General features: G+C 44.7%; 1 protein-coding gene across 2 annotated transcripts in view; it reads right to left on the reverse strand.

Annotated features, from left to right (window-relative positions):
* Positions 1–2,371: 2,371 nt before the first annotated feature.
* Positions 2,372–20,214, reverse strand: part of SMAD9 (SMAD family member 9) — a 43,210-nt gene continuing 25,367 nt past the window's right edge. For both annotated transcript variants that reach the window (XM_037376598.1, XM_037376597.1), the window contains exons 5-7: positions 19,201–19,422; positions 13,985–14,241; positions 2,372–10,048 (exon numbers count right to left, since the gene is read on the reverse strand). In XM_037376598.1, the coding sequence (XP_037232495.1) occupies positions 9,905–10,048; positions 13,985–14,241; positions 19,201–19,422 (623 nt within the window). In that variant the 3' untranslated portion in view covers positions 2,372–9,904. The remainder of the gene's footprint in view (positions 10,049–13,984; positions 14,242–19,200; positions 19,423–20,214) is intronic.

The following is a 20,214-nucleotide window of genomic DNA, read 5'->3' on the forward strand; positions in this document are numbered from 1 at the left end:
TTGGGGGGAGCTTTACCATCCTTTCAAAGCACTGGGCAGGCTAACACCCTGCCCCCATGGTGGTTACAGCATGGATATCCCCTTCTGCGAGTGCTTGCTCCCACATTTTTTCCAGAATTTGGCAGGATCTGGTCCCAATGTTGTAATTTGGACTGGTTGTTGAACATGACCCAAGGTCTCCTCCGATAAACCTATCACAGATGGCTTGGGATCACAGACAGGCAATGGGACGATGACCGGATCTCGCTGCTGCCCCAAAGGGAACAGACTCTGCCCACTTGACCCGGCACTGCTCTGCTTCTCCTGCCAGCCCCGACTGTGTGAATCAGGTGATGGCAGAGAATCCAGTGGTGCTGAAGGTACCTTATTGGGCATCATCTCTGCAACCAGGGATGTGGCTATTTCAGCCGCAGCCTTTGCCTCCTTGTCTGCTTCTGATCATTCTAGTAAATAGAAGACCAATCTCCATGTTGTCAATGATGTTGTAGCAATTTTGTTCCCTCTCGTGGCAGCCCCAAAAAGTAACAGTCTAGCACTTTGCCATATCTGAATGCTGGAGACATTTTTTACTGTAACAGGCAAGTTATTCCTTTTACACCACCCTAGCAGAGTTCTTATTGCCATCTCATCATACTTTATGCCTTTATTTTCAAATATTTCTATTAGCATTGTTAATATAGGCTTTATTTCTCTGTCCGCATCTGATTGATCATAGATTTGCTAGAACAATCTCCATGCTGTTAACGAAGCTGTGGCAATTTTGTCTCCCCTCAAAGCAGCCTCAAAAAGTACCTTTCCAACACTTTGCTGTGTCTGAATGCTGAAAACCTTTTTCACTGTAACTGGCAAATCATACATTTTACACTACACTAGCAGAATTCTTATTGCCATTTTGTCATATTCTACACCTCTATTTTCAAATATTTCCAAAAGCATTGCAAATACAGAATTTGTCTCCCTGTCCACATTTAGTTGTTCTAGCAGGTCTAAGACTAATCTCCATGTTGTTAGCAATGTTGTTGCAGTTTTATTGCCCCTTGAGGCAGCCTCAAAAAGAAATTTTCCAGCATTTTGCCATGTCTGAACACTAGAGACATTTTTCAGCATAAACAGCACATCATTTTTTTTGTACCAGCCTAGCAAAGTTCTTATTGCCTTATTATACTTTACACTTCTTTATCTATAAGCATTGTTAAAGTGGAATTTTCTTCTTCTGTACCCATATCAATTAGTCCCCATCTACATTGGGTACCAAAAGTTGCAATTTCAGTCAAGACAGACAACAAATATTGCAATATACCCATACCAATTCGTTGCAACAGCTCACCTCATGGTGTCTGTTATGGGTTGCAGGTTCTTCAGCTTGTCTCAGTTATGTTGGGCACCAGCTGTAGTCAGAGTCCAACTCAGTCAGCCTCACACTGGGCACCAATTGTTGCAGCACAAGCAAGCTATCAGGCTGCAACAAGGCTTTACCTTCAGTCAGATTCCCCTGGCCCTGCTGTTTCTCCTTGCTCCAGAGGCCAGACCACCCTCCCCCTCCTCCACCCAACCCCCTCTCCCACAGTCCTTAGGACTATTTAACTGCTTAGCAGAACGAGCTACATCTGCACATCATCCATGTCAATCGCTGAGGCAATGCCACAGCTGCATGTTACCAGTGCTGATCAACCCACTGCCTTCAGTCCTCTACACTGTATTTCTGGTGGTCTGTGCTAGTGGTACCTGACAGGCTGGTGCAGATATCTGGAGATGAGCTGGGTAACAGGCCTGGCCTGTTAGGGCCGAGTGTCAGATGGGATTCCTAAGTCACCAGCAGTGTCCATGCTCCAAAACCATTATGTCTTCTACTCCCTTGCTTCTCTTACTGCAGAACAAAATCTGAATTTTGGGAACGTTAAAACCTGGCTTCTGTAACAGTACATTCTCACTGTATCTCTCTCTTTCCTTGAGCAGCTCCAGACCTGTGCAGCTGCAAGTCTCTTTTCCCACTAATGTCAGTCTGGTCAACAGCTAGGGCTTCTGGATCAGGGCTGTCTCCTTCAAAAGCAAGCTGAACCAGCCTCTTCAGTCTTCAACTCTACCACAGGACAGTGAGGGATGCGTGTTTTATAACATGCAGATTTTATGCTGTATTAATTTTCAATCCATTTTATAGTGTCTAGCATCCCATTCTGCTGGAAGTGTTGCTTCATCCCATTATTCACTTAGTGAAATTGCATATTCCTCTTGCCTAAGACTGACTTGTATGAATAAAGGCTTTCTAAATGCTCTGGTTCACAAAGTCACTGGTGATCAGGCTGGGACCTACAGCTTTCCAGGGCCAGTCTCTTTCAAAGTGAAAAATGGGAGACAACAAGGGAAAGAGCTCTTAAATCAGAAATATCTTTATTAACAGTAAAACACAAGACATGAATAATCCCTTTTACAATAGAATAATTCCAGCCAAAGAAAATGGAGTGTGTTAAAAAGTGTATTGTTCAAACATCAGACTAAATATGTTAGATTTAGAATGCCTCAAGTCAAATGCAGCAGGAGGAATGCTTGTGAAAATGTCCACTTCATTAGCAGTTGAGTTATCTTTCTTGATACGACAGGGCATGGGACAGAGTACTCTGGGGCTGATCAGAGGACTCTGCGCTGCCCTGATCTCTCAGGCTCCTGAAACTAAGCATGTAGGAGTTTTTTTCATTCTCAAGAGGCAAAGAGTCCAGGGAGTGTTCTCTATACAGCGATCTACGCTGGTTTACCGAGTATCACTACCTGTGAATAATACTTCCTTTTGGATAGTGCTGACATTTTGCTTTGATTCTGGTGGAGGAGAGAGGTCAGAATTGTTCATAGACAGAAGCAACACTCTTAAATCTATGTAGATTCATGGTGCTTTTCTGCACCAGACCAATAGCTCATACGTAACGCCACACTTTGCTTGAATCCACCATTTTGGCCCCTTGACTGCATAGAAGTATGCAACCTTATGGCTTCATTGATCCACACAAAAAGGCTTGTTTCTTCACCTTCTTGTCTCACTTCTCAGCCCCATTTATATTGCAAAGGCAATATTGAAATGAGGGTTTAAATTGCTGACACTGACTTATCTGCAGAAAGTATGCTGCGGCACATTTAATGAGTATTATAAATAAAAACTCCAATTGCTTGAGTAAGTGAAGAAAATTTGTCTGAATGTGCATTATCTCTGCTCATTATTATGTTTGTTCCCTTGCTCTCGTTTGCAAAGCATCTCATGGACATAACTGTGAATAAGATTTAACACACACTTTAGCATCAAAAAACCACTTTGAAACATGATGTGCTCACTACTGTGAAAGTGCAAGGGGTCAGACTTTACCAGGTTTTTTTCTAGCTTTTCTTTGCTGATGAGGTCTGTATTTAAAATTATTAACTGGTTGGTCTATTTCTTCCTATGCTATTCATATGCAATATTATTTGAATACTAACACAGAATATAAGATAGCAGCATCCATGGATAATAAAAACACTATGACTGAAGATCTAAAAATTGTTCACAATTAGCTGCAAATGCTCACATTGGCTATAATGGAAGAGTAGCTGACTCCGGAGGGTGTAGTGGTTATGCCTACCTTCCATAAGACATGGCCTGCAAATGAGATTCATCATTTGTACAGGCACCAAGTTTGCAAGCATGGCCCAGGTGCAAGTGGAGGTGTCCCCTTGACAGGACTCCCATATGCCCTACCTCCCTGGCAGGGAAGTATGGCATCAGTATGGCAATATAATGTAAGGCACGCCTGGGCAAGCTGTTTGGAAAGCCCAGGGGTGAAGAGGTGACAGGATTCTGGCTGCTCCTGATCATTCTGGAGCTCCCTATAAATAGATGATCGGTACAAACCAAAGGCTGTGTTTTGTGCTGGTGCACAACATGCAGAAGTGTCTGTCTGCACTGGAGACACAAAGCGGTTCCTCTCTACTGAACAAAGACCAAATGCCCACTCAGGCTTTCGGTACCTTGCAGAAAGGTAGTCCCAGAGCTGTCATTAGGAAGAAGTCCTGTTTCAGTGACTACAATGAATCCTCCAGGTTGAGAAGCTTTTTATTCACAGATCTAAAGTCTCATATAATCTCTCTCCCCACTGCAAGATGGGACCAGCTCTGCCAGGCTCTTTCTTGACAGTGACCTGACCATAGTCGCTCTCAGGGAAGCACACTTGTCCATTCTTAGTTCCTGTTATAAATGTGATTTATAACACAGGGGGTCCCTGTGAAGGCTCCTGCTGATTCCATCTTCCTTTAGGCACTGCAATTTCCCACCTATGCATGAAGTGGGCTGCTTTATTGCAGTTCCCAGGTAGACGCTCTGTATAATCCATGTCTTTCAGTCATGCAGTTTCTGTTCAGAGTGCAGTTCTCTCTGAGGAGCACACACTGGATGTGCTCAGTGTCCTTGAACAGTTGCCCCAAAGCTGAACTCCTTCTTAGTCCTGCTGCGAGGCACAAGGCGATCCCAACTGCAACCAGAGCCTAATCCCTGCACCATGTGGGCCACCAGTTTGCCCCAACATATCTAATGGCTTAATCAGGAGGCTGGCACACTCAGCCAGGCTGTGTGTGGGAAGCACCAGACTGAGGACTGTGGTACTCCAAGCAGCTCCTAAAACGGGTCTTGATTAGTTTAGATATAAATGTAAAAAGCTCTAGTGAACACAATGGCTGCCCAAGCGTGTACTGCCTTGATACCTCCAGTGATGACCACTGAGCATATCTGGTCATACGCTCCCTTCTCCCCAGTTATTTCATCCTCTCAGCATCTCTGGCTACTGAAACCAACCATGAACTGTAAGTCCTCTATAAAAATCTTCTCAACTTCAGTGGGGTTTGCACTCACCCAGTAGGGCTTGGGTTCAGATGTTCAAGTAACAACCAGCTCGCTGGGCTTCTCCAGAGCAAGCAGCTCTCACCTCTGGCTTGGAGAGCACATGGGACATGTTACATTCAACACATTCCTGATGATATAAATATAAATTCTGGGCAGTACTTCTCAACTTTGAAAAATGGTATTTAATTACTCTACCCTAGACTCATTATAATCTTTCTTTATTGTGTTTGGTTTTGGTTTTACTAAGTTAGGTTATGAAGAGCTGGGGGGAGAGGTGAGTAGTACAGAGGATGTCATGTTTCTTTCCTGTGCTGAGCACTATGTAGTGCTCAGGTATTCCTGAAAGCTATAGCTGCACCAGAGATGTCTCTAATGAGCCAATAAAATTGGCCTTATACTTGAGATCTCTCCAAAGTTACTAAACTTGATCAAGCTTCTTTATAAATTGTTTCCAGCCAGCCAAGAAGCAGTCAGTCCCTGCCTGAGCTGCCTCTGTAAATACAGCTGTTTGTGTAACTCTCAGTCACTGGTGAGACTTTCTAATTCATAAAGCTTACAGCTGAGTATTTTAAGCCAAGAAAAGCAGATCAAGTAGTCACAGTCACAAATGCCTGATTTTCTCCGTTTTAAAAGTTGTGTCGTGGAGATGATGTTTACAGTGAGAAATGTTTGCAGTGTTGATTTTATGCTGAGGGAACGTTAATACCTTGTAACTCTGTCCTGCATTGAATGCATGCAGAAATAGATGAGGATAAATGTGCTTCAGCCTGTAACTGTCTCTATTAACAGAGAGCTCCTGCCTGTGGCAACCAGTTGTCTGAATCCCAGCACAGACCCACAGAATAATGTATATTGGAAGGGATGTCCATAGGGCATCAATTCTGATGCCCTGCTCAAGGCAGGGACCAGTCACAGAAGGCTGCTCAGGGCGGTGAAAGTCTTGACACGGTACCTGCTGGAGACACAGAAAGAATTTCTTCGACTCCAGCTGTTACCTGAGCCCACAGTTCCCCCTTTGTGTTGCTGATACGTTATCCTTCAGCCTGACCACAGCACACCATGAAATTCTCACAAGGAGTAAAGACGCTTGTGGTGTAGCCTCTGATGGGGAGGCAAAGCCCGCGCTGTGCTTCTGAATGCTACAGCCACTTCTATACCGCACCTGATCAGCTGTTACAGTGCGAGGTCAGGGGACCAAGCTGTCAGAGCAGCAGTGCCACTGAACGGCTCTGTGCAGTCAGGGTGCTAGATTTGCCTCCATCACCTCTGGATGCAAATGGCACATTAATACTGGCGCTGCTGAAGAACTGGCAGCAATTAAGCAGTCCTCTTGATCACTTAGTAGGAAAACAAGGGTCTTACGTACCATGATGAATGTGCTTTATGCCCCTGCCTGACCAAACTCCCACTGCTGCCTACTGATGCATGGTACGTCTCTGCAGAAACTTTCAAGAGGGTTTGAACTGTTCATGGCTCAAAAATAATTGAAAAAAATCTGCCTTCAGCTAGGTAGTCTCCCTCTAAGTAATTTTAAATGTCTCAGGAAGACTATCTCCAATGCTTGAGTATTAATGAGTACATTTAAAGGCTTTAAATTGACTACAGGTTGATAGGCTCATGAAGACCTTTCAGCAGAAAACAGCTCCTCCCAAAAGGGAGAGATAGTAGAGTAAGATACAATGTTACATTGCTGTAATTTACGAGAAACCTGGATTTTTAGCCAAATTTAATCCACATGTACTAGAGAAGCCTGCAAGAGAGACTTTGTTCAAAAAGAAAGGGAAATAAATGGTTTGTTAGCCTTACTTTTTATCACTGCATCTGGGCAGGGGTCATCTTCCAATTTACTTGTTTGCCTCATTCGTTGTTACCACTTCTCCCTTGGGATGTGAGCTCTCCCTTCTCTTGGGCTTTGCACAGCACTTCATACAGTGCACTAAGTTCCTGGAGGCCACCAAAATTGGAAGTAAGTTCACACTGTGATACCGACCTTCCCAAAGGCTAACTCTGAGCTGGCGCTTGGCTTTGATTGCCCAGAATCAGGCACTTTGATCCAAATTCCAGCAAATATTTAAATTTGCTGAAATTCATCTCATCCTAATACAGACATTTTAAACAGGTCAGAAGAACCATGCTCCAGAAATGCCTCTTCACTTACTAGTATGGGAATATTAAGGTGACTACCTTTAATGAGATGCGTGGACTGCACTGAAGCTAAATCCTATTTGTATGAGAATTACTGTAAAAGTAGACATACAGGAAAGGAAAAACTGCTCTTTTTTACCAACTTCCATTTAAACAACACAGACACTCACTGACCAAGCATCATTACTAGGCTGAGAAAACCACCACATCTTCCCTGGGGCCCACCTCATCTAATTTTGGATATGTCTGATGCAGCAGTCCACATTTGAGCTGGTGACCCTGAGTTCCCCTTATACTCAATGGGAAGACATAAGCATGCTCAGAGCGCAGCATATTTCACTTGAAATACCTGCCTTATGATGAAACGAACAATGCCCCAGAAGAACCTGCTTCTCTTCACTGGCCATCCAATTTTCCTCTACAGCATTGGTGGGAAACTGGGTTCTGGAGCTGCCCAAGAGCAGATGCACCTCAGAACACCTCCGCTTTGCTCTCTGTGAGGAAGATGACAGTGCTGGGAATGTCTAAAAGTAATCCCTACGCTTCTCTATATATTAGGAGGAAAGAGGTTTCAGCCTAAAAGACAAGGAAGAATATAGGATAAAGTACAGAGCTAGACCCTGGACAGGAGAAGTGATTTTCTCTGTCCTTAGCTGCTGAGAAAGCAAAGGGATGAGTGTCATGAAAAAGCACAGAGAAATTACTGAAGAAAGGATGCAATAAACATGAAGTATATGCTCAGTACAGTGACACTGATGACAGAGGGAGCTGAGGGAAACATCTTTTTCCAAACTGATCTCTCTCAAGTCTGCTGAACAGTAAATGGCACGCCTGGAATTTCTGTGTAACATCATTATTGGATTTCATTGCTGCAGGAGACTGTAAAGCTTTTCCTGTCCTACAGGGACACTGCTGACGTCAGATGGTGACAGAATAGGGTTCTTCACATTTTCAGATTTCCTATACAACTTGCTATTACTGCTCAAACTGGATAGTTTATCCTTCTGTGCCCTACAAATTCTGCAGGCAGCTGAAGACGCATGAATGAAGTAAGCCTGCTAGTTTACTGATTCTTCTGCTCTGTTCATAATTACCACCCTGTAACAGGTATTACCTAGCATCTAAAACACACGAAAGTCTTGAAGTGAATGTAATTTCCTTTGCATATGTGATGTAGCTCAAGATCTCAGGCATCCTCTTCTAATTATGCAGTAAAATGTGTAGCACCAGATACTGTGTGAGAAGAAAAGAGACATTCTGTAAAATTGGTTTGTTTTTTTTTTCTTGTCAGGGTATTTCTGGTGTGTTCTAAGGAGGAATGAGATTGGAGAAGTTACAACTCTCTCTGACCCTTAAAGCAAAACAATTTTCAGTGGACTGTTATGCCTGGAAAGAAATAGTCCTCTACCCTTTCCGCAAGGTAATGGGGATCATCGAAGCGTGATAAGAGTTTCACCTGCCTCCTCAGGAAAGGTTTCCAAGTGAACAGCATTTTGTAAGGCTGGCTCTGTGGATGAGAGTGTGGACAATAGGTTTCCCTGCTTACAGAAGGACCACAGACAAGGAGCTTGTAAAGTATGTTCTGCACGCAGATTCACTCTTTGATTGTTTGTGGCTTACATTGCCTTGCCATCCTCTACAGGCGAGGCAAAAACACTGCAAATGATGAAGCCTGTGTCTAAGGTGAGAAACCGTGCATGGGGATGTCCAAAGTGACTGGCAGGGAAGCCCCCTCTGTCAAACCTGCGCTTTGCAGTGGGATCCTAAGCACTGCCCCAGCACAGCGGGTGGACGTGGCTGACTCCTACCTCCTTCTCATGGCATCCTGTGAGCATGGGGCTTCCTGCTCCCAGTACAGAGACTATCCCAACACAAATGATGAAGTCACTATTTGGTTCTTCAATGCACACTTCATTTCCCTTTTCTGGATCACAGTTAAGTCCCTTTTAGACGTACCCTTGATATTAGCACAGTAGTCTAACTACAGACAGTTCTAACTTTAAAACAAACTACATCAATACTGTATATTGGATAGGATTCAGTTTACATGCCGGATACATATGCAAGTATGTATGTATTTTGCAAAAAAGCACTGGAAGTTAATTAGTTTTTAAACTTACAGGTATATATTTCAAATTCTATTTTTTCCCTTTTTCTCAGGAGCTTGTTGCTTTTCAGTGTAGCAGTACCGTACACTACTGTGTTAACAGTATCAGACTATTTGGATGTGTCCAGAATGCTCTGATAAGGCTCCAGTGCTGAACGTATCCCAAGGGGATCTCTCCTCCTACTAAATCCTACGGGAGACAGGGGTGCCTCAGCTCCTCAGAGGACCTGTTGTCCCATCGTGCTTTGCAGTAGGGAGACAGACTGGAATTGCAGTTTAGTCCTTCAGTTCACTGGATAAAAGTCATCTCTATGCATAAGTCCTGTGCACCACCTAAGGTCCTCTTTTAGACCTGAAATTAGGATGTAAAACGGATATAAATGGTGTAGAGATCTGACTTTGGTTGCCTGCAGAGGGGTGAATTTCACCTACTAGGAACAGCTACAGCCAGGTTTCTGAATCTGCATGAAAGTGCTAAGAATTCACACCGTTTACTGGCTCGGCTGGGGAATGAAGATGCTCACAGGACATGTTTGACACTTTTGCAGGAATTTGGCTTATTTTGTACTAGAGAACAGATATGCTATACCTGAATTTCTAAACTTATTGTACTGGCATCAGAGTAACTAGAAACCACAAAATGTAGCATGAAAAAAAAAAAAAAAAAAGGCGAGTAGACTATGTATAGATATATTTACATCTACATACATCTACATATAGAAGCTTCTGTTCACTGGAAATCCTATAAGCCACTGCCTGCAATAGCATCCATCCTAAGGGAATTCTAGAGATGATTCTTAAGAGACCGAGGAGATGGGGTTATGAGGTGAGCCCATCTGTGTCAGCACCTTATCCAGCCATTGCAATGGTCCATGCAGGTGGATCTCAATCCAGCAGGGTGTGCTTGTAACATCTTGGCGATGATACTCTGCTCCCCAGCCCTATAAAAGCATCAAAGGACCAAAAAGTGAGTGTTTATTTAAAAAAACAACATTAAATCACAACTGCAGTGCTGTCAGTCTAACACAACTACAGGTAACCCATCACACAGGTTCCCAAGATGTAATGCTTTGTCCTAAGGATAAGTTTTCTCTAGAAGCTTTGTTCCTTTTTAAAGTCATTGTTACCACAGCTATCAGGGACTCTGTACTATTAAATTAAAAGTGCTCAGTCACACTTCCAGGTGCCGAGACCAACTGACATGGAAAGGCCTGTTTCCAAGCTTGGCTGCCTGCAAACAGCCCGTGAGGAATGGTCCCTGCTGTTCGCACCCCAGAGACGTGCCCAGGAAACTCTGCCAGACTGCTGTCTGGCACAGACAAAAAGCAGGCCAGGCCCTGTCATAACACTTTAACAGGAACTGGGAACGATCCTGGGCTCTGCTTCGTTTATTGGTAGCAATGCATCCTACGAGTCTGAGACTCTAGCAGTTACAGGTATTTATCTGAACCCCTGCAAACTCCCAGCAAGGTTCCTATGTGCCATACCCAACTTATGTATACACATTTTCTGTAGGTTTTCTATCCTTGAACATGTCCTCTTTTCCCATGGGAGCTCCTGGCTGTCTGCTTTGGGAAGTCCTGCAGTAACTTCTTCAGCTCTTTTGGAGAGATAAGGGATATGGAGCACCTGACAGAAGATGGGGATGTGGTGCTGGCAGGGAGAAAAGCGAACCAGCAGTTCCCGTGCCTCGAGCGGGCACAGTATCTGCTCGTTAAGCAGGCAGCCTGGTTCCACAGCTTTGCAAGGCATCCAAGTCACAGTGCAGTCTCACAGCTCACCGGCTGTCTCACTGCCAGAACGGAACATGGAGTTCTGCAGGGCAACGTGCAAAACGCCATCCCGCTGCAGGATGAGGCTCTTCACTTGTGGGCCACTGCTCAGAGAAGCTGAGCCTTACCTATCGTTATGCTAGTCAGGCAGGTTGACAGTCTTGTCATGAAAAAAGGACACAGAGGCATATTAAGACTGATGCCTGCCTAAAGGTACCTAAACTGTAGAGTGCTGACCAACGCAGACAACCGAGGCTGCTAGAACCCACTCCTCCAGACTATCAGCTGCAAAACTAGGATTAACACCAAAACTAGGTGCCATAATAAGTGGTCTGGATAAAATCCATTTCTGCTTAATGAAGAAAAGGGGGAAGAAAGCACAAGAGCCCCACGGAAGCCCAAAGAGTGCTCTCAAACAGGCAGCATTCTTCTGACCTGCAGAGCACTTTTCAGGCTAGAAAGGGCCTGTGTTCGCAGTCACCTCGGATTAATGTTCTGGAAATACTTGCACAAAATGCCACCCTTCAAATCAGCACTGTCAAACTTCTGAGTTTGTGGAGTCTTAAGGACTCAGCTGCAGTGAAGGAACACGGCCAGAAGGGCAGGTGCTGGTGCACCTCTGCTGACTGGCGGAACAGAAAATCCGGAGGACCAGAAACTCCAGGTTTGCAAGCGCAACCTGGCGGGTTTGGAGGTTCGGAGGAGCCGGGCAGCCGGCGGTGGGCTGCCATCTCCCTCTGCTGGCAGCCGCCACGCTGCCGCCGCCTCACGCTGCCGGCTGGAGCTCGCCGCAGGGGCGATGCCGCTGCTGCGGAGGGAGACAACGGCCACCCTGCTTCGGTTATCAGCAGCAGTGCTCTGTGGGTGGAAACTTTTACTCACATAAAACTGTCTCACAAACAGTTTTATGTGAGTAAAACTGATACTCACATTTGCCTGAGGGCTGAGCTCCTCCCAGCTGCTCCGAGGGCACAGGAAGGGTATCAGAGGGGACAGGACCTTCATCACCCATGGGACCGTGTCCTGCCTCCAAAAGATGATACAGCCCTGGCAAGTTTGTCATGTCTTGGTCCCCACCCCATCCCTTTCTCCCAGCTGGTAGCTCAAGCATTGGTGGGGTAGGAGGCAGTCTTGAGCGCTTGGGTTCTGTCTGCCCTGTGGGCTGTAGGTGACCAGCAGCATCTGGACACAAATCAGGGGAGAAGCCACAAGACTGTCTGTCCTGCACCTGGGAACTCTTGGTGCGTGGCTGTGACAACATGCTCCTCTGTGCAGCGCACACCCAATACCCAGGGCATTCCTGTCCCCAGACCGAACACATCAGGGCTCACACCTTTGGAGAGAAATAATTTGAGAAGACTGATTACAGGAAAGAGTTTTTACAGGCCAGGAAGGAAGGAAGAACCTAGATGAGATTTGCATAGCCATTTTCCAAAGGTCATGGGAAAGGGTTCAAAATAACTCCTTGCGCTGGTCTTCTGGTACCTGAGGCACTACAGTGGCTGCTATTGTTTCAACAAAGCAAGGTGATAATACGGCAGCAGCATTATTTAGTGCATTAACACCACCATTTCTGCTGCCACGCTGGGCATGAAGGCAGATAACACATCAAAGAGGCTGCCCCTGAGTTGCTGAGATAATGAAAATTTTGCATAACTGGCTACACTGCCTTTACAAACAACATGCCCATTCATGTCTTCCATTAAAGAAAAAGCTGTTTGTTGGGTTTCTTGCTTTCTTTTTTCCCCCTAATGCTTGTGTGTGAACAAGATGTCAATCCCTTCCCCAGACCAAAGCAACAGCATGGTCATGGGCAGGGAGATTTTGCCTTGGACTCTTGGGAGAGGTTGCAGGGTACTTTTAATGTTCTCAGAGAGTTAAGGAGACAAGTCCCCAAGGATGGCTGGGAAGAGTCAGACCAGAAAGCTATGTGGGACTCAACACATCTGTTTTGCAGAACATAGGGTTACTGGGCTCGAGCCTCAAGCAGTTTTGCAGTATCTTTGACATGAATTCAATCAGCTTGATTCAGTCATTTGTATAGAACCAAATCTGCAAGACAAAGAGACATACTCAGCCACTTCTTATGGTACCTAGCAGGACCAACTGGCTTTTAATGGTGCAACTTCTCTAGTTTGCAGGCTGAACGCTGCTGCCAGCTCTCCCCAGCAGCACTATAGGAAGTCGTAGCCCATCTGTAAACAGCCTTGAAATACTCACCATTCTCTGGTGTTTAGGTGCTATGATGGCACCTAAGTAAATCCTAAGTACTAAAAGGAGTCAAGAGATCTCATTCTGGTGAGGTGGCCATTCAGAAGATTTAAGAAACTCCCACAAAGACCAATACACCACACACAGAGCAGTCAGACTGCAAAGTTCAGATATGGAAGACATGGGAACAGTAATGGCTTTGGTGGCCTCCTGTCTCTTCCAGATAAGAGGGGGAAGGTCACATGCGCTTTTGGGTTTTGTATTCTGCTTCCAAGAAGCCCTTCTCGTCGTGTGGCTGGCCAGAGTGGATGTCATTAGAAATTAAGACAATGTCTTGCCAGGGATCAGGCAGGTGACAAACAACAACAATTCCCAGCAAGTTCAGTGGGGGCTGAGGGAGGACTCAGTGTTCCTTGACTGAGACTATACATACCAGACTATACTGTAAATTAGAATAGAGATACAAGGACATTATTTTCAGATCTATGGCTCTACCAAGCTCTATTGCAAACCAGTAACGATAGGAGAGATCACGACTGCCTAAGATATGTGCTACAACATTTACATGTTGCTAAGCCCCTCCAAGTTGACCTTTTTATGCAATCAATAGGGGAACACTGCCACACAATCTCTGCTTATTTTCCACAAAAAGCCTACGGAATGCCTAATTTTTGGAATCTAAGACACTTCCAGGTTGACCACAAAAGCTACCGATTTTAAGCACCTAGAAGTTTAAGGCAATACTGGAAAAAAGGCAGTCTGAATTGCTATTTGCAAACTGGGTGTCTAAATCCCCACTTGGGAAGGATTTGATGGGGTCCAGTTTTGCACCAAAGCTAGCAAGTGATGTGATTTGCCTTTTCAGAAATGCAAGAGAAAACAATGAAAACTTACTTTAACAAAGCTCATTCGAATAGTACACATCTTGGTCAGCTCATACACCACTTCAAAACCGTGATTGACTGACTGAGCAAGCAGCTGGGCAAAGAGCTGGTTGTTGAAGATCTTGAGGCTACAGCCACTGGGGATCTTGCAAACAGTGGCTGGGTGGAAACCATGCTGGTAGTTACAGTTGCGGCTTTGCACAAAAATACTGCTGTCACTGACACATTCGGCGTAAACTTCTCCACCAACATAGTAAAGATGAACACCTTGAAAAAGGAAAAATAACGTGTATTATTTCTCCATTGTTCACAACACACTTTATACCAGTAATTCTTTAACTATTTTACTGGTGCAGGCATACAAGCCCATGATCATTCCAGGCACTCAGTGCTTATATGCTGACTTTCAAAAGACAGTAAACTGTGTGCCTATCCATCTATCTGTGCAACAGACCCACCAGCGTCAACAGATAATCTTCTTAACTGGTCTAGGAGAAAAAAGTCTTGGCACATGATGTTTTTCTTTGTCAGTGAAGGCTGGTATACTTCTTTAACCCAGCAGCATAGTACTTTATGACAAGACACAAATATCACAGAATCACAGAACGGTCAGTGTTGGAAGGGACCTCTGGAGATCATCTGGTCCAACCCCCTGCTAAAGCAGGTTCTCCTAGAGCAGCTTGCACAGAGTCATGTCCAGGCGGGTTTTGAATGGCTCCAGAGGAGACTCCAGAGCCTCTCTGGGCAGCCTGCTCCAGTGTTTTGTCACCCTCAAGGTAAAGAAGTTCTTCCTCATATTCAGATGGAACTTGTGTTGCAGTTTGTGCCCATTGCCCCTTGCCCTGTCACTTGGCCCTACTGAAAAGAGCCTGGCCCATCCTCCTGACACTTGCCCAAAGATATTTGTAGACACTGATAAGGTCCCCTCTCAGTCTTCTCTTCCTCAGGCTACACAGGCCCAGCTCTCTCAGCCCTTCCTCATCAGGGAGATGCTCCAGCCCCCTAGTCACTCGTAGCCCTCCACTGGGCCCCCTCCAGCAGTTAGTTCCCTGTCTCTCTTGAACTGGGGAGCCCAGAACTGGACACAGCACTCCAGGTGCAGCCTCACCAGGGCAGAGTAGAGGTGCAGGATCATCTTCCTCCACCTGCTGGCCACGCTCCCCCTAATGCACCCCAGGATCCCATTGGCCTTCTTGGCCACCAGGGCACACTTAAATAATTATGCACAGATAAATATCAAACATCTGTCAACCATATACAAAACATGGATAAAACTGTCAGAGAACTGACAAATCTGTTATGTATTACACATCTAAACATATTTTCTTTTTTGAGCACATGCACACTGACCAAGATCCACTTCATTGCACGCTATTTTTTTACTACAGGATCCTAACTCATACAGTTCAAACACAGCATGGTGTATACTTAAAATAGCTTTTCTGTATTTTGCTTTATCCACCACATCAGGATCATGAATTTGCATTTACATGATGTGATTTACTCATCAGATCCTGTTCCAAGTGACCTTGGAACCTAAAAGACTGAATTCCTTCAGGACTTTTCCGTGCTCAAGTGACTTACCAATGCTAACTCCCAAATTTTTACCGTGCTTTGGGGAAATGAAGATGGATGAGCTTCTGTCCATTCAAAGACTCTGGTCCCCCCAGGATGTCTGCTTGCATGAAAATATACCTAAATTTATGGGAGAATTTACCCTAGCCCAATTCAGCAACCTTAAAGGTAGGAATCTTGTCTAAGCTAATTGTGTAGATGTCTTCTCTAGTTGACAGACGATGAAAGGCACTGTGACCAGATGATTCACTCCATCCGCTACAGAGTGCAGGCTCACAGCCAGCTTAAACTGATGGAAGTCTGTGCAGGTGCTGAAAAGGCACTCTCATTCCCTGCTCCTGCTGCTTCTTCCCACACCTGCTTTCATGCCAGAAGCAGTGGCTGGGGATTGGGCAGCCATCCAGATTGAGGAACTGAACAAGCTAATAAACTTAAAAACAAACAAAACAAAACAAAAGAAGATTTATTTGCAGTGAGATCTTCATCAGTGCAAGCATGGCAATGGGGACCCAGACTGCTTAAATGTGAGCATGAAACCACACCTCGAAGGGGGCCAAGTCATCCTGTGAAGATGCCTAGACATTCACCCTTCCCATGGCTAGATTAGATGAGATGAACCCCTCCCATGGCCGAGAAAGGTGGAAGAACTCAGTCCTTTGTTCTCATAAAAACCACCACTAAATAAAAATAAAATCCTCCTCTCTATTCCCAGGTATGGCATTCAAGCCCTTACATACAAATGCACATGTTCACAGAGTCTCAGAGGACTGCCTGCAAAGCTAGTGATAACTATGCTTTAATGTTTCAGTTGTAATTAGTTTTAGTCCCGTTGTCTTTCATACAAAAAAGCCTGGTTACATATTCCCAGTCTGTTCATCATTCTGTGGTCATGACAGCAAGGGGCAGCAGCATATCCTTAAGCCAAAAGCAGCCTCTAAACAGAAGTGGGAGAGGCTCAGGCAAAAGCAGGTTGAGTGGGAATGGAATCTGGGAAAAATACGCTCTCCCATAGACTTCCAGGGTGACTCAGACAGGAACCTTGAAGTTTGTCTTCAAGCCATCGCTTGACTTTTACTTCTACGCACCCACGAGATGAGGTGTGAGTGGCAGGGGTGCGGCTCAGAGCACACACTAGCACTGCACCGGGAACATGGGTGAGATGACAGCTCCATTAGAGCAGTCGTCAGCTCCAGTCCAACTGCACCAAGCTTTACAGGGTGTTGCACATTGTGACAGCTATTACTTGACCCATGTCTGCCTTCCCTTCTGTGGAAGACAGATAAAAGGGAAGGACTGAAAATGCAAAGGTCGTAGCTGACCTTGACGGAATCCATATAACTTTCCAAAATAAACAGATAGAGTAAGAACACAGGGTAGGGAGAGAAGCATAAGGACATAAATGTTCACCACGTTTCAAATCTTCAGGTGTGATTTAGGGTGACCACACTTCTGGGTGCTAAGGTGAAAAATTTTAAAGGCTGGATTTTTAGAGTACATTGAGTAACCCAACTTCTGAACAAAAAGAATGCTTTCAAAGTCATTGCCCAAACTGTGTACTATCTATAATAATGAAAACACCAAAGTCACTTCTGAAAGCAGAGGCTACAATTTGCTTTTTCCTTGTGGACTTTTTAAAAGCAATAAATACAGCAGTAATGAAATGTCAGTGTGCATTTCCATTCTTCTGGTATTCATCCACCAGAGACGAGCACCCTCAAGCAAGCCGAGCAGATGAATACATATTTGTAGAAGACCAAATCAAGGGTCCATATGTTTTAGTGGGATTTCATTGCTCTCTGCAGAAACTGGAAACTCAGCAGCCTCCAAGTATCAACATCTTTTTGACACTCTGATCAGAATTCCCCTTTTTGCCCTTGAAGTCTTGACTGCTGAAACAGGTCCAAATGCTAGTAGATGTTGCATTGTGTTCTGGATTGTTTTTAGCTTTGATGTGGTATTTCCAGGAAACCGTTTCACGCTGATACACTAGATGACAATTCAATCACATATCCTTATCCTACTGAGTTAATCTTGTTTACTCACTCTTTTTTCTCCCCTGTTAACATGTGACAATTGTATCCATTTCAGTAGCTTTCATCTGTCCAGCATGCCTTTGAACTACATGCTTTTGGAACTGCTCTGTGCTCTTCTGCAGGCCTGTACTGGTGCCGCTTCTACTCCACTTGAACATGTTCTGTTAAGATTTGCATGAACAGGGAACACCAGTAAAATTAAGGATCTCTGATACACTGAGCTCCTCTCTGGGCAACCCGCTCCCTTCCCTTGGGCAGATTCTAGTGTAAGACTTTAAAGGACTTTTAATCAATGACAGATCTTCAGGTTTGAAAGGATGAGGTCCATTAGCATTTACCTCATTTTCTTTCTGGTCTGCCTCTTCCTCTTTTTGGGCAGAAAGTCACAAGATGCAACATCCTCAAATGACAGCTTTGACTGGAATCTTTTGTCATTCTTCTTTTAGGGCTGGGCTCAGCTTTGATCTACAGCCCTCTGACAGCTTATGCTGATAAAGAAGCTTTGCTTTACTTTCTGAGTAGGTTAGAACTAGATGTACAACTCATTTCCACCCCTCACAACAAACTACTTTGACAGACACTTGTAGTATCACACTGGCTTCACACAGTGCATCTGCAACACAAGTGCTTTCCCTTCTGGAGAAAAGTGCAAGAGCTAAGTACAGCATCTGCTGCACTAGCCTTCAGGTTTACTGTTTGCAAAAACTATGTCACACTTGTCTCAGAGCTTCCTCATACTCCGTCCTTCAACACTAGACTATCAAGAGCCAATTAAAATACTGCTCTAGGCCTGGGAAATGAGGTGAGGTTGACAAGATAATAGGAGTGAAACAATTAGAGTTAATTAGCCCTGTGGGAAATCCATTCCCAGGCAGCTACTGGTGAGAGGCTGGGTTGGCAAGATAATGAGTCTAGACTGGATATACCAGAACAGGCAAAGCTTCACCTGCACAGGGAAGTGGCCGGTACAGGACTCCTGACTCACCGCCACAAACAACAGTAAGTTCTGGGAGAATATCAGGCCCTACACAGCCCCGGAGAGCTGGGACGGAGTGTGTGCAGCCACGTATGTCCAGGTGGGGTGTACAAGCGAGTACTGCTGGAGGGAGAATCCAAGATTTAGTTTTACTGGCAAGAAGCTGACCAGGAGGGAATCAGACTGGTAAGGGGGGGAAAGCTACAAAGGCAGCTCTGGTAGAGTTCTTCAGCTAAGTAACTCAACTACTAAGTGTTTCATCCATCTCCCTTTGTTATTTGGTGGGAGGAGAACCAGCCCTGAGGCACCAGCAATTATCCTTTTAGTGGCATTTCAATGGCAATTTTCCCAGTTGCCAGAAGCTCTAATAAATAAAATGAAAATACATACTGCTAAATTAGAACACACAACTATAAACAACATTTTTCTCTTTGCTGGCCAAGTAAATAGCTTTTGTAAGGAGCTACTCTGGTGATTGTTATTCAGTCAGAAAAGAATTGGCTGCTTTTCTTCTATTTCAGAAGTAATCTCAGAGCTCTGGTTTTAAGACAAGCATACCTGACAAATCAGCGAGGTTTGTTAATGCAATGCATGGTTCTTTCAAGCTCTGAATACTCCTGAGGAGAAGAGGGTTCCTCTTACCTTTTCCTATGTGTCTCCTGGTGTTTTCTATAGTAGAGTTGCGGTTTACATTTGAGAGCAGTCCCAGGCAGAACCTGTTTTTGTTATTTGAGGGATCTGTAAATCCATCTATAAGGATACTTCGAGAGGAAGCCTGGAAAGTCTCCCCTACCCGGTTGTTGAGTTCATAGTAGGCAACTGAGCACCAGTGTTGGGGTTCCTCATAGCAAACAGGCCGAAAGTCTGTAGGAAATAAAATTAATCAGCTGCTCAGGTCTCACTAATATTTTTTAAACAATCATTCTCTGTTTTCTTTTCTCCCTCCCTCCCTCTCCCACCCACCCCCCCTAGCTCTTCATCTAAACAGTCACTTATGTCACGCTTTATCTCAAAGGCAACTTCTGTTTCTTCTTAATTTTATGACTGAAGACCCAAACATGCAAAGGGCTGGTACACCAGCTTAACTCTAAGCCTATGAGGAGTCCCACTTGCTCTTAAAAGTGATAACTCCACTGCATTAAATTAAGCACATGCTGACATTCCTTGCTGATCCGGGGCTCAATCTCTACACTGAAAATAGTAAGGGATACATCTGCTCTGCACACCAGCAGGAGCTAGGGATGACAGATGAGCTCAAAGCAAGTCAAAACTGAGCCAAGCCTTCAGCCTAATACCAAACTCTGAAGTAATCAATCATTCCCCCCAGTTTTTTGCATGCTTTGGGGCTTTCCACTTCCACGTGAGACCACAAGCAGAAATGTCAGCAGGGTCATTTCTTTTGGATCTACCCCTGCCCAGGTTTTCTAACTCAGAGACAGCCTCAAAAATGTAACAGAATCTCTGAGCCTCATTCGTCCACAGGAATTAAAGGGAAACCTTATCCTGCCTGCCCACCACAGGCATGTGAGCCCCCCTGCCCCCAGAGCACCTCTGTGAACTTCCAATGAATATTCACTGGGGCAGTGATCAGGGATGGTAAACTATGCTAAAGAGATCAAATTATTTTGACAATTTATTTAAAAGTACTGGTGTCTG

Source organism: Falco rusticolus, chromosome 2, assembly GCF_015220075.1.
Source record: "Falco rusticolus isolate bFalRus1 chromosome 2, bFalRus1.pri, whole genome shotgun sequence".
Classification (NCBI taxonomy): Eukaryota; Metazoa; Chordata; class Aves; order Falconiformes; family Falconidae; genus Falco; species Falco rusticolus.